Genomic DNA, 15,326 nt, shown 5'->3' with positions numbered 1-15,326 from the left:
TAGCTACTTAAGAATTTAAGTTATATTACAAACCCTCTTGGGGCCAAAATGATGCATTGTTTTTCCGCAGGAATAAAGTTTTCTACTTCTCCTTAGCCGGAGAAGCTTCAACATTGACTTCAGCCTCGGGGACCTCTTTCTCCATGTCCTTTGCGGGAGAGGAGGCATCTTCATCGTCATCGTCCTCATCTGCAGCCGGATTCGCAGCGCCGCTTTGGTCTTTCGAGCTTGTCCAAGTGTACTGACTTCCGGATTCGGCAGGTCTGGACTCCGCCTCACGTTCCTGCTGAAGCTCCGCTTCAAGGGGTTCGTCGGCTGGAAGAACTGCCTTATCATAGAATTCATTATGGCGAATTCTCCGGGCAATGCGCGTGTCATAACCGGCAACTGAATCCAGAAGCGCGTTGACGTCCGCGCTCGGAGGAACACCAGCAGTCACTTGTTCAAGATTCATCTCCGGATGGTGTGCCAAGCACATGGCCAGGGACATGGCAGCAGCGCCCCGTGCCGAGGAAGCTTGCAGATCCACTACCAATTCCGGGAGCACATCCATCCTCTCAATAAGCCCGCGTACATCACAGGTTCGGCTCTCTTTGATATTGAGGTTGTGGCATATCTTCCTGGAGGCGGAGATGAGGTCTTTGCAGTCTTCCCCGGCTAACTGAAGCAGATCGTCGCGAGGAAACTGACTCCGACGGTCTTCATTATATCCAAGCGGATCTGAAGGACGCAATTTCGATAAGTATAATATAAGTAAAATTAAGCACAACGTATGCACTACTCTATGAACTTGGAGGACATACCCATGAAGTCGGAGTTCAGCAGGTCCCAGCAACCTTCCGCTGTCTCCATGTATTTCCGGAGTCCCCCTAGCTCCTTCTGCTGCACCTGGATGGTTTCACTGTCAGTTCTTCTCTTGAGCTGGAATTCGCCTTCCTTCCGGATAAGCTCCGATTTCTTCTCAGCGAGCGATTTTTCCGCCTCGGCAAGCTTTGCTTCAAGAGTTTTATGGGAGGCACGCAGGGTGTCCAGCTCGGAGGAGGCCGCAGCAAGAGATGAGGATGCACCTGCTAAAAAGACATGTAAACATAATTTGGAATGCGGAAGAAACTAGCAAGACAAAAAGCGCGTCAGAAACTAACCTTGAGCTTCCGATAGCTGCTTCTTCAGATCCGCATTATCCTCTTGGAGGTTTTGAATTTGTTCCGCTTGGCTAAGGGTAACGCGGCGCTGAAGAGCAATATTCTTGTGCAATTCATAGTGCAAAGCCTGCTGTTCCTAAAAAACCAGCCAGTGCAGGAGTAAGTTCCACATTTTTTGGATAAGTTTTTCTGAAGCATTGTTGCCGGAAAATTTCCGCCATAATGCTTGGGGGCTACCACGACATTTAAATTTTTCCTCAGTTTGAATTTTTTCTCTAAAGTATCTAGACGCTAACTAAGTGAGTTTCCACCTAAATACTTGGGGGCTACTGGGGAGGTAACTTTCGTTTGCAGATGAGCTTGTCAAGGAATTGGCCTGTCTCCTTCTTGAAGTTTTGGATTTCTGACGTTTCGGCGTCGGGTTTGCCCCAGGCATTGTTCAGCATCGAGTTGAGCAGATCTTGCTCCAGCTCCCACTTTTCCGCCTCAGTTAGTTTGTTGAAGAACTTTGTGGCGTAGGCCTTTGGGGTGGAGGTAAGATCAGCCGGATCTCCAAAATTCTTCGGGAAGACGACCATATCACTAGTCGCAGCTGCAGCTTTGCCGGAAAAAGTGACCTCTGCCTCTTCATGGACTTCTGCTTCAGTTTCTTCAGGGGCAGGGCCTTTGCCACGGAACTTTCTCCGCCCGTTCTGCCGCTGTTAACCGGAAATATTTCCGGTGGAGTGGATGCAGCAGGAGCTGGAGATCGATCCGTGGGAGGGGGAGATGGTTGTGGAGTAGGTAAGGGGACGCTGGGCGGAGTCGGCGTCGCGGGACCAACGGCGGGTGACTTCTTTGTCATGTATTTGGTGATAGGCTCTTGGGCGCTGGTCCGCGCGATGGTGGTATCTGGAATCCTGCAAGCATGCGAAGGAAGCACATAATTAGCAAAGTTCACTAAGATGAAAAACGCACGATACCCGGAAACTTACGCCGCTCCCGGAATGTTGGGACGATAACGCTTCCCTGCTGTTGACAGCAGCTTAAGGCGCTCGTGTTCCGCCTTCTTGGAGTCGAGCGGAGGCGGCTTGGTCACTTTGGGTTTCTTGGCGGAGGCTTCGCTGCCGCCTCCAGCTTCAGGGCCGGAAACTTTAGCGCGGGGACGCTTCGAAGGACGAGGCGCAGCCTTTCGGGGCGCATGCACTTCTTCCTCTTCAGGGTCTTCCGGATCCTCCTCCGCCGGGTCACCACTGACGGTACTCGGAGTATTGCGCGTAGATCTTCCTCCGCCAAAGTATCGAGCTGCGAGGAAGGTTAGGAGAACAAGTTCAAATATGCTAAAGAAATACGAAGCTGATGAATGACGAAGGAACAAAGGCTTACCGGAGGACATTTGTCGTTGGTGTTGATGTCTTTGATCAGTTCCGGGACCGGCTGGCCCCGACCTACCTTCACCAGCGTCTTGAATCTCCTTTTCAGAGAATCAGCCGGAAGATCATGGCGCGTTACCCGGAGAGAATCGTCCACCCCCGTGTACGCGCACATCTTGTGTGCATTGTAGCGGAGAGGTTGGATCCTCCGGGAAAACCAGCTCAAGGTTAGCTGGGCTCCGGTTAGTCCGTCATGGACCAACCAAGAAATCCTCCGAGCTGCCTTCTCCAAGTTAGGGGTTTGGGCAAGCGAGGGGATAAAGCTCCAGCTAGCAAGTTCTTCCGGGGGTGTGTTGCTGAAGGGGGAGAGTCCGTCGTGGACATCCGGAACTGAAGCGTTCTTCACGTAGAACCATCCGGCGTTCCAGTACCGGACGGACTCGTGGGAGTCGTGAGGCGGATACATACGGCCGCGTCGGAGCATGAAGGTCATGCTTCCGCAGTTCAGCATAGCCTTGTCCTTTGTTTCTTTTTTCACTCCGAAGAAAAATTGCCACAATTTGACATCCGGTCGGATCCCAAGATGCCCTTCGCAGAGAGTTGCGAAGTTGGAGAGCAGCAGGTATGAGTTTGGGCAGATGTTGTGGGGCTGGAGTCCATATGTGTTGAGGACGGAGAGGAAGAATTCCGAACAGGGGAGCGATAGACCGCGCTCGACCCACGCCTTAGTCATGACTCATTCATCCGTGTCGGGCTTGGGGATGTCGGAGTCGCGCATGAAACTCCAATGTTCGGAGATCATGCCCTCGTTCTGAAGCTCTCTGAGCTACGCATCAGTGGTCTCGCAAGGCCACCATTGGCCTCTTACTCCCTCGCGGCTCCGGGCCTTGGAAGCCCTCTTGTTTTCCGCCTCCTAGACTTTTGTTGCCATTCTGGCTTGGCCTTGGAGTTCCTCTTGGAGTTCTAGAGCAGTTGGAATCCGGCCTAATGCGGTACTGGAAGAGGCGGAGAAAGGTTGAGCAAGCCTAATGTCGGAAACAAATGGTGGAAGGAATGCAATGGGATCCGGGCAGATTGGCTCCACGGTGCTGGGTTCCGGGCTACTCGGAGAACTACCAGTGCACAGTGGAGAACCATGAGACATGCTTCCGGCTGCACCCATGCAAGCTAAGTTTGAGAAACCGGAATCTACACTACGACTACTTCTTCTTCTACGAAGCCGGTGGACGTACCGTTGATGGCGCGGCGGTCCGGCGGAGCTCCGGCGAGGTAGAGGTCGCTGAACTAGTGGTTTCAAGTCTCCGGTGACCACGAATCGGCGGCGGAGTTGATTTCCCGATCAACCGTGGCGATTTCGGTTCGAAGAGGGGCTTGGAACGGCGGCGCGCGAAGCTCCCGTGAGAAAGGTTCGCCGGAGTTGAGATCTGTCGGGCGGCACGGCGCGAGGAGGAAGATGAAGTGGTGAGGTGCGGTGAAAGAATGAAGAATTACCGAGCTGCGGGGTATTTATAGACCACACGCGGAGATTCGGGATTCGGATCCAACGGTGGAAACGGAACGGTCACACCATCAGATGGTTGACACGTGTTTTAGGTCAAGTGCGGTAAAACAACGTGGAGGTAATTTAACCATGCGCTCCCGAAATTTCCGGCTGAAGATTCGCATCTCCGAAAATTTAACGCGGGGAAAGAGGAAGTTTTGCGCGGGAAAATTGGAATCTCCGTTGCATTACTAGATTACAAGAAAAGAAGATTTCCGAATTGATGAAGCCGGAAACAAGTAAGGTTTTGAAGCTCTTCAAGATTCTCTTCGGATCCGAGCTGAAAAGAGTCGGAGGAATGATGAATCTCGGAGAACTTCGGGGGCTACTGTTGTGGGTATACTTTATGGGTATATCAACGGCGTGGCCTAGATCCGGCAAGCTCGGGTGGCCCATAGTAGGTGACGTGGCATGTGGCCCGTCGGGCGGCCCAGTTGCTATTGATCCTGAAGGATGAAGTCCAGCCCAGGAACAGGAAGCCGGATCCCAACCGACCTACGAAGGAGGCCGGATCCGTGAAGGCCCATGAAGTATCCGGATCCAGCACGTACTAAGAGGAAGGGCGGATCCCTGACGTACACGGCAAGACTTTGAACCGTAGTTAGGCGACTTGTATTCCGGCTAGGACTCTCCATGTAAACCCTAGATCCGTGCGTCCTTATAAGCTGGATCCTGGGAGCCTTAGAGGCACAAGAACAACAACTCATTGTAACATCGCGAAAGCGCCCAGATAATTCCAGACAAGCAGCAGTAGGCCCTGTCATCGAGCAGGTGTTCCGAAGCTGGGTAAATCGTGCACCACCGTCCCGAGTGCTCTCCGCCCTATGGCCCCTACTTCTTCTCCCCCTCGTGAGGATCCCTCCTCCGAGGTACCGTCGATTAGGCAACGACAACTACAGAAGAGGTAGTTCACCGTGGAAATTATTAAGGATATTTTGCTGAAAGCCCAAAATAGAATGTTGGATAACTGTTGGTGTTTCTGTTGGGCTGTCTTCTTGTTCTCTGTTGTGGCCCATTTGGCCCAGCCCAGTCCTGACCTATATAAGGTGCTTCTATCTTTGTAACCCTAAGAAGAGAGGGTTCCTCCCTGCAGCCTCCTTCTACCTGAGGTTAGGCCCTCACCTCTATCCACATGGTATCAAAGCAAGGGGCAGTGAGGGAAACGGCGGAAAGGACTGCCGATCTGGAAGCCTAGTCTGCTGTGGCAGCTAGGAGGAAGAGGAAGGGAGTAGGCTGCTGCGGTGGCTGGGAGGAAGAGGAAGGGAGCAGGCTGCTGCGGCGGCAAGGAGGGGAAGACAGTGACAAGTAAGGAGACGAAGAGGCATCCTGCGGGTAAGTCCTTTGGTGGTTCTGAGAGGTTAGTTTGGGGTCAAGCATGGGGGACAACAGGGATTTGGCCAAGGCTCTGGAGAAGCTGGCAGAACTTATCACTACCAAAGGAGATGGAGGAGGATCTACTGGAGGGGGAGCAATCATTCCCCATACCAACATCGGTCAGAAACTTGAGCTGCCGGCGAATGAAATCAAGTTGGAAGGAGTGGCCAACTATCTCCGGTGGTCAAGGAGGGCGCTGTTGATTTTGAACTCGAAATGGCTAGATGAACGTGTGAGTGGTGAAGCTGTAGAACCAGCAGACAAGACCAGTCCAGAATGGAAACAGTGGAATGCCATAAATTCTTTGGTTGTGGCATGGTTGCTTAACTCTTTGGTTCCTAACATTGCTGCTTCTGTAGAGGCACTCACAAATGCTTCAGAGGTATGGGATACCCTATCAAATCTTTATTCTGGAAAGGGGAACATTATGTTGATTGCTGAGATTGAGGATAAAGTGCATTACTTGCAACAAGGAAACAAAACTGTGATGGCATATGTGGCTGAGTTGCAGCATCTTTGGGGAGATTTAGATCATGTTGATCCTCTGGAACTTGCCCATGGGGAATGTGTGAGTGCTGCTGCAAGCTGGATTGAACGTCGGCGAGTCATGAAGTTCTTGAAGGGTCTTAATCAAAATTTTGAGGGGAGAAGGGCTGCTTTACTGCATCAAACCACTACCCCTTCTCTCAAAGAAGCCATTGCAGCTATGTCCAGAGAGGAAGTGCGTCTGAATATGACAAAGGGAAGCGATTCTGTCCCTCATCCGACCTTCTACACTACCGAGAGACAAGAGATGAGAGACTGCTATACTTGTGGACAGAAGGGACACTTGAAGCATCACTGTACGTCCTTTGCTACACCCAGTAGGGGGAGAGGAGGATACACACATAGCAGAGGAAGCTACAGAGGAAGAGGTGATGGCAGAGGTAGTGGACAGCCATATGGACAGCAGTATGGAAGAGGTGGTGGACAACACTAGGGCAGAAGTGGTGAACAACCATATGGACATCATTATGGCAGGGGTGGAGGACAGCAGCACGCTATATCACCCAAGGCACATATGGCAGCAGCTTCAGAGTCAACTACCAGTACCTCTCAGGGACAATCAAAGGAAGAAGGACAAAATGAAGCAACCTTTGGAAACTTTGCTCACTATGTCTACAAAGATGAAGGTAATATTGATAGAGTTTCTATAGCCACTCATAATGCTAATTCAGATTGGATTCTTGATTCTGGAGCATCCAAACATGTTACTGGAAATATTAGTGAGTTTGACTCTTATACTCAGTATCCTCCCACACATAGAGGCACTATCCAAACAGCAGATGGCACAGCACAGTCTATAAAAGGGGAGGGGTCGGTGCAGTGTACACCCAACATAAAATTGTCATCAGTTCTACATGTTCCTGCTTTTCCAGTAAATCTGCTATCTCTAAATGCCCTGATTGATCAGCAGGACTACCGTATAATAGTTGATAGATATATGTGTTTAATTCAGGAAAGGGAGAGCAGCAAGAAGATTGGGACTGCAACGAGGCATAGAGGTCTTTGGCACATAGATCGTGACAAGATGGGGCATGATGCTAGTTCCGTGCTTGCTGCGATTGTTGGAGGAAAGGAGAGTATGGCACTAGTACATCATTGTCGAATGGGCCACATGGTGTTTGATAAAATGTTTCGAGTTTTTCCTGATGTAATGAATGGAGTGGACAAAACCAAATTATGTTGTGATGCCTGCGAATATGCTAAGCATACGAGAACCTCTTATGTTAGTAGAGGGATCAGAAGTGTATCCCCATTTGTGTTAGTGCACTCTGATGTATGGACGTGTCCTGTTGTGTCAGTAAGTGGCATGAAGTACTTTGTGACTTTTATTGACTGCTATTCGAGAATGACTTGGATTTATCTTATGCGTGACAAAGATGAAGTGTTCATTTGTTTCCAGAGTTTTTGTGCCTATGTGAAAAACCAATTCAATGTTCAGGTGCAAGTGATCAGAACTGATAATGGTACTGAATATATCAACAAACCTTTTGCTGCTTTCTTATCTTCGCAAGGTATACTGCACCAGACTTCATGTCCTGACACTCCTCCCCAGAATGGAGTTGCTGAGCGGAAGAATAGGAACATTCTTGAAGTGGCTCGATCTCTTATGTTTACCATGAATGTTCCCAAATTCTTATGGAGTGAGACAGTTATGACTGCTACATATTTGATCAACAGAATGCCTTCAAAGATTCTAGGTATGCAGTCTCCTTGCCAACTCCTTCTAAATAACAATGACTTTGTTGTACCACCCAAACTCTTTGGCTGTACATGTTTTGTAAGGGATCACAGGCCATCGGTTGGCAAGCTAGATCATCGGGCTATCAAATGTATCTTTATTGGCTATTCCTCCAGACAGAAGGGTTACAAGTGTTGGAGTCCCACTGACAGGAGGACATTTGTAAGCATGGATGTTACGTTTCACGAGTCAGAACCATTTTATGACGGTGAGAGTGATCTTAGTGGCTTGTTCCAGGGGCTTGACCATCTTGGTGATGCTCAAGAGGGGGAGCAACAACAAGGTGGTGATCAAGAGCAGCAAGATGGTGACCAACAACAACATCAACAAATTCCTATTGTTGCGGAGATTCCTGCAATTCCTGGTACACCTACACCACCGAGACCTGTACCACCACAAAGATGGCTGCAGAATCCACCTGTGTACTCTAGAAGACAAGTACAAAGGGAACAAGTAGATGCACCAGAGGAGCAACAAGACCAGGGGCAGGGGGAGCAACCCATTGGACCAGAAAATCAAGGAAGCACAAGTGTAGATTCTGCAGAGGAGAATCAATCTCAGACTGAGCCCAATAATAGCCTAGACTTGCCAATTGCAATAAGGAAAGGGATAAGGAAAGTTGGACCCCCAAAGCGACTGAGTTATGATGACTATGACGTAGGAAATTATATTTCTTACGAGGCATTGTCACCCTCTTTTTGGGCTTTTGTTGCTTCACTGCAAACTGTATCTGTTCTAAGGATTGGAAGGCAGCCAGGTTGGACCCGAGATGGTGCAATGCTATGATGGAAGAGTTAGAGGCCTTGAAGAAAAATAAAACATGGGAGTTGACAGATCTCCCTAAAGGAAAGAATACAGTAGGCTGTAAGTGGATCTATTCTGTAAAACAAAATGCAGAAGGAAAAGTGGAGAGATATAAGGCAAGACTTGTGGCAAGAGGATATAGTCAGACTTATGGCATTGACTATGATGAGACATTTGCACCAGTGGCAAAAATGAGCACTGTCAGAATATTGATCTCTTGTGCAGCAAGTTTCGGATGGCCCTTGCATCAACTTGATGTCAAAAATGCATTTCTGCATGGTGATCTTCAAGAGGAGGTGTATATGGAGATGCCACCAGGATTTGTCAGACCTGAAACTAAAGGGAAGGTATGTAGATTGAAGAAATCTCTATATGGTCTCAAACAATCTCCACGGGCCTGGTTTGACAGGTTCAGACAAGTGGTGTGTGGCATGGGATATGGTCAATGCAATGGAGACCATACCTTATTTTACAGACATTCGGAGCAGAAAATCACTATCCTTACTATGTATGTCGATGATATTATCATCACGGGAGATGATGTTGTGGAAATCGCAAAACTGAAAGGATGCTTGAGTCAGGCCTTTGAGGTGAAAGATTTGGGAAAACTTAGATACTTCCTTGGAATAGAAGTTGCAAGATCATCAAAAGGGATATCACTATCTCAAAGAAAGTATACTTTGGATCTCTTAGATGTTATGGGCATCCTGGGGTGTCGAGTCGCTTCAACACCTATTGACTAGAACACTAAAATCACAGCAGAGTCTGGAGAACCCATAAACAAAGAGAAATATCAAAGACTTGTTGGAAGACTAATATACTTATGCCACACGATACCAGATATATCATTTGCAGTGAGTGTAGTGAGTCGCTATATGCATGATCCGAGGGATGGACACTTGGAAGCAGCTCAAAGAATCTTGAGATACTTGAAGGGCACTCCGGGAAAAGGAGTGTTGTTTAAAAGTAATGGACACCTAAATGTAGATGGATATTGTGATGCAGATTGGGCTAGCTGCTTAGATGATCGAAGATCCACCTCAGGGTATTGTGTTTTTGTTGGAGGAAATTTGGTGTCATGGAGAAGTAAGAAACAATCTGTTGTCTCAAAATCAACAGCCGAAGCTGAGTACAGAGCTATGTCACAGGGCCTGGGTGAAATGTTGTGGGTACGAAACCTTCTAAGAGAGCTAAAATTTTTAAGACAAGGAAGCTTGAAAGTGTGGTGTGATAATATGTCTGCCATAAACATAGCAAATAACCCTGTCCAGCATGAGCGAACTAAACATGTGGAGATAGACAGATTCTTTATTAAAGAAAAGATTGATGCAGGGATTATCTCATTGGCTTATGTGAGATCAGGACAACAAGTGGCAGACTGTTTAACAAAGGGACTGGGCTCAAAGGAGTGTAATCTTGCCTGTGCCAAGATGGGGATGATTGACATTTATCACCCATCTTGAGGGGGAGTGTTGGATAACTGTTGGTGTTTCTGTTGGGCTGTCTTCTTGTTCTCTGTTGTGGCCCATTTGGCCCAGCCCAGTCCTGACCTATATAAGGTGCTTCTATCTTTGTAACCCTAAGAAGAGAGAGTTCCTCCCTGCAGCCTCCTTCTACCTGAGGTTAGGCCCTCACCTCTGTCCACATAGAATGAAGAAATATGCTTACATGAGAAGGAAAGAGAGGGATTTTGATGTGGGTGATAACCAAAAACCATCTGTTAGCTCGAGCGACAGTGAGCTCAAACTTTTTGAAAATTTAAAAGCTCGACTTCAAAGGTTGAAAAAAAACACAATGTATACTAAAAGAGTGCAAATTTTCAATGTATTTGATCTATTAAAGCATTGCTGTCGTCGATTGCCTGTTTCTGTTTAATTCTGGGGTTGTATTTGATCTGTTTATGCGCTGGATTGTACCCTAAGAATATCTATCGAATACTATGAGGAATATAGATCCATAAACCCGAAAGCCGGCTCTGCTTCGCGGCTCGGTCATCATCTACTTCTCTGAATTTCTCATAACCTGGTGAAAATAATCGTTGATTTCTAGCTTAGATTATTACATGTGGGATGCAGAGCAGGAGGCAGACTGGCAGGGGCGGCGTGGGTGTTGGGTGGCGCTGCTCAGGGAGAACCTTGGGGAGGGGGGAGGGATCATGTTTGTTTCACTCACCACTGCCTGCAGTAAGTTCGGTACTAAGCCATCTCGCGGGCCTAAAAGTGCTCTATGTTTGGGACTATTGCAACTTTGCAAGTATTGCTAGATTGTAAACATACCTATCTACTAGCTCCAATGTTTAAGATTATAGTCTTTTATGATAGTTTCATGAGGAAAGTGTCAATTGGAATCTAGTTTGTCTGGTCCTCTTCCCACCTAGAGGTCCAACTCAACTGATGGGGTAATCTATCCTGGAGAAAGGAATCTTGGACTTTAGTTAGTCTGCCTGCATTAAGATAATGGTATAGATTAAATTAGAATAGAGCAACATGGGAATATGGGCTAAAAGTTCTGCAATAAATTAATAATTGGCCATTCGCAGAGCTACAACATTGTTAGAAATGTGATAAGGCGGCCCGTTACGCCTTTTGCACAACTGACCTGTTGTATATAGAGGCAAAGATCCATAGACTGATAGACGTATGATCACGCAAACCCTCTTGACGGACAAAAGCCAGCAGATCTTAGTGGTACCCAAAGAAAAGTAACAGACGTGAGGAGACCAAATCCACATATCTGGGAAATATATTGGTATCGTAGGGATGGCAAAAGGCACAGCTTGGACGATGAGCCCTACCGAAAAAGGCAGCGCTCCATTCCGAAACACTGTAACACTAGCTTGCATTCTTGTTCTAAAACTGTGCAGTCCTATACTCCGATATATGTGGCCTGCATGCACAAAGCATGAATTGCATTAATTAACAGTGCACCAAACCACCAAGTCTACTTGTTTTGTTCCTTATCTTGCATAATAGCGCTAGACTTACATACCGAAACTCAAAACTCAGCAATTATCTTTTTTTTTTTCTGAACCATGCACGAGTGCTGCATGTGTTATATTAACGAAGGAGAGAAAGCCAAATGAAATGGTTGAAAGTTACTGAGAGTTTACAGCAAACAAAGATCAGAACCAAAAACACAAAGTACTAAAATAACGAATATATATGCACATAGGAGCATAATTTTCTTGGCGAAAGGTACCAGGATTTATAATTTGCTAGAATTTTAATAATTTTGCAAATTCCGGACTATTTTTTAAATTTTCTTGAAAAATCCCAGACAGTATTATTTTTCGGAGAATGATGAAAGAAACCTTGGTCCGGACCAAGGTCTAGTATGAGAAATGCTACTGCTTGGGAGAATCCCTTGCTTATGTTGCTCTAGCAATTTTTTGCATTTTATATTTCTTGCTTTACTTGTACTGTATATCTTGTACTCCTCTTCTAATTAATGAAAAGTAGGCTAGTCTGCCTTTCCGTCAGAAAAAAAGTTGAGGAAGTTGCAGTATACAGAAAACATTTCACATCCAAAGTACACCAGTGTCACTATGTTAGCCAGAGGTAGGCCTGTACATGGACATCGATCAACACTAGCCAACACAACTAAAAATTTCGAACTGATGAAAATATCTAGTGCAATTCACTTATACACTTCAACAAGCTGGAGGAAATTAGCTCAAGTGATATTTATCAAGTGAGTGAACTAGGTAAGGCAAATTTGGAACCCAAAGGTGCCATGGATGGTTCAACAACATTAGATACTTTGGAAAATATAAAGGCCAGTTATGCAGTTACACTGCAGAAAATAAAATTAAGACGTTGACAACTAAATCATACACAGTACGTTGACAAGTAGATCTTAGACCATTCACATTAACAATGATGGACTAACAAGCCTATGGTTTGACACATATCCATAATGCTTTTTATTAGACGGCCAGCAGATGTCGCCATTAAGAAAATGTCACCAAAATTTGCACTGTAGTGCGGAGCCTTCAGCAATAAGGCAAGTCCAACGAATTGCAAGCACATAAAGAAATGGAGCAACTGTATCTATTGTTGAAGCTCGAAACATAAACGAGAAATGAGGGTCTCGGTAACAATGCACATTATGGGGAAAAGTCTGTCAGTGTCATGATAGTATGATATTCATATACGAGTCATGCCCAATTAGTATCTTAGCGACGAAATATATCCAAAACAAGAAGTAGGAGTAGTGCACAACTTCATGTCTTCTTCAAATACAAAACACATGTTCGAGAATTAGTGTAAAATGTAATGCAAGTGTCACAAAAATAACATGTGATTAAAGTATCAGCATGTATTTTATTTGGAACAAATTCAAGATGGTGATAAAATTGATATTGCTAGATACCTCAAGATTAATAATAATATTAAGCTTCTGATAAAAATAAAATGAACACACTGAATTAACCTGCAATCGTCAAATTTTCTTTGTTCAGACAATCATTGGATGTGGATCTCAAAGATAAAGCAAAACAAATGCTGAGATGGTGAGGTTCGAGGTTTTTTTTTGTCTACTATGCGATTCTGCATACTCCCTCCATCCCGGTGCTGGTGTGAAGGAAGAAGTAGATAAGGGACAGTATAGTCCTCAGTTTGTAGCCTTATCCTCAAAACAAAAGGAAAAAAAATCAGAATAAGTTAAATGGGGCAATAGATCAAAGAGCAATGTAAAATGGGGCAAAAAATAAGCTACAAAGTAAATGAGGGAAAATTATAGAAGTACAAAGTGAACAGGGGCTAAAAATGAAATTCCCCCCCTATCTAGAGTCAAATTAGACATCTGAATTAGATTCCAAATAAATATGTCAGCATCCAAAACTTTCATCATTATCGGAAAAAAATCTAAATCTTTCATCCAAGGAGATATCTAACTACAAATACTGGTTTAGGCAATCCAAATTCTAAAAAAAAACTTCTTAATCTACACCCAGAAGATATAAATCCAGAGAAGAGAGTCCTCTCGATGAACCAAATTTAGGAGTCAAAGTCGACAACTGAGACATCTAAAAAAGCTCCAAGAGTATAGTACGATTGAACTTTCCAAGTTTGAAAATCTTTATCCAGTTGAGGAACGCTTAAGCACAGACAAGAGGACGAATTCCTAACTAACAAAAGTTTAACCCGTTCTATGAGTGCAGAAATTTCATAGGAAATATCAGAAACAGAGGGAGATGATACATACATATGCGCAGTGACGCTGCATCATCAAACAATGATAGCCTCCAAAACCCTTCCGGTACAGCCAACGACTCGTTGTGCTGCTCCGACTAAGGCACACGGTGAAATCTTCCATCGAATAAGATTTGTGGCGCAAAATTTGTTTTCTTCGTGCCTGGGATCGATTGGGCCAGGCTACAATTTGTCCAGCCCATTTTAGGGTGCTGGTTGGGCCTATCCTGAAATTTGGTCTGTATGGCCGGCCTGAACATGAAAATATAAAAAACTAGAAGAAACCCCGCGCGTTGCTGCGGGAAATTTGAGCGCATACAATGTTATTTTTTGTTGAAAACTATAGACACCAACTACATAAAAATGAAAATGTATCTGCAGAAAGTATGGTATACATGAACAATTAATGCTAATATATTATATTATATCTTTTTGCACAAACTCGGTTTATCGAGAAGGGCACTAACTTAACTTTTAACCACTAAGCAAGACGTAATATCGGGCTCATCATATGATCACATCCATAATTGGTACATTAGAAATCCATTCTTAACTCAATTGTATTTTAGCACCTGGTTAGGAACAATTACTTTTGCCTCGTGTGCTAAGCTCCTGGAGAATGATCCAAAGACTTCAACATATGCAGGTGTGTAGAATATTCTCTATGAATATAAGGTATAAGTATGCTTAAAAGAGATAGTGAGAAAAAACATACAGTACTAAAAAATCAGGAAACTAAAAGGCATATAATATGGTCAAATCGCTAGCTAGTGAAGAAAAGGGTGATGTACACACCCAAATTCCAGTTAGCTGATATCAGAATCATTAAATGACCTTTCAACTACAACATAAGTTCTTCCAGACTCATGGTTCCTATGAGGCCAGAACACAAATCGAAAATCGAATGTAATGGGGTTGAATCACTTGACATTAAGTCTCGATAGACCGCTGGATTATTTCTCCTGCCCCCATTAATACATGTATTCTGCTCTTTTGCTTATTCTCAGTACACTACGGGAAAATCAGGCGCTGCCGTGCAGCCTATCATTGCCGTGCGCCGCTGCACGGCAAAGATTTCTTTGCCGTGCGCAGAAAGCAGAACGCACGGCAACGACAATACGCACGGCAAAGTCTGGGAGCAACGCACGGCAATGAACCCAAGCACGGCAAAGATAGACTTGGCGCACGACAAAGAAACATCTCACAGCAAAGTCCAAAGAAAGCGCACGGCAATGATAGGCTGACGGCAAAGTCCCTACAAGCCGCACGGAAAAGAAATAACGCACGGCAAAGGCCCTGGGCATTGCCGTGGCTCGCCCCTTTGCCGTGCAGACAGACTAGTTGCACGACAAAGGGTCCTTTGCCGTGCGCTGCCTTCTTTGCCGTGCGCCAATATACATTTTATTTGTTTTTCTAACTATTTTATTTCATCTAATACTTATATTTATTTTGTTAATTAGTTTTTCTTTTTGATGACTAATTATTAGACAATGTGCAATACAAAATTAGTCTCCATGTCCATCCCCCCACATATATCAGGGTTCCGGTGCTCCGGCGGCCGTCCCCCTCCTTCCCCCAAAAACAGCGGGACGGCGGGTCTACCCCCGTAGATTTCTCCGCGCGAGGGTGCACAATGTA

At 45.5% G+C, this 15,326-nt stretch overlaps 1 protein-coding gene across 1 annotated transcript; it reads left to right on the top strand.

Moving 5' to 3' along the window:
• The first annotated feature begins 5,409 nt into the window (after window positions 1-5,409).
• On the top strand, window positions 5,410-9,519 carry LOC139832587 (uncharacterized). The gene is made up of 9 exons (XM_071822375.1): window positions 5,410-6,250; window positions 6,429-6,580; window positions 6,697-6,825; window positions 6,907-7,041; window positions 7,393-7,545; window positions 7,632-7,651; window positions 7,809-8,449; window positions 8,590-8,843; window positions 9,502-9,519. The coding sequence occupies exons 1-9, from the start codon at window positions 5,410-5,412 to the stop codon at window positions 9,517-9,519; spliced, it is 2,343 nt and encodes a 780-aa protein (XP_071678476.1).
• Window positions 9,520-15,326: the final 5,807 nt, after the last annotated feature.

The sequence above is a fragment of the Lolium perenne genome, chromosome 6 (assembly GCF_019359855.2).
Source record: "Lolium perenne isolate Kyuss_39 chromosome 6, Kyuss_2.0, whole genome shotgun sequence".
NCBI classification, from domain to species: domain Eukaryota; kingdom Viridiplantae; phylum Streptophyta; class Magnoliopsida; order Poales; family Poaceae; genus Lolium; species Lolium perenne.
This window is presented reverse-complemented; position numbering and strand designations above follow the sequence as displayed.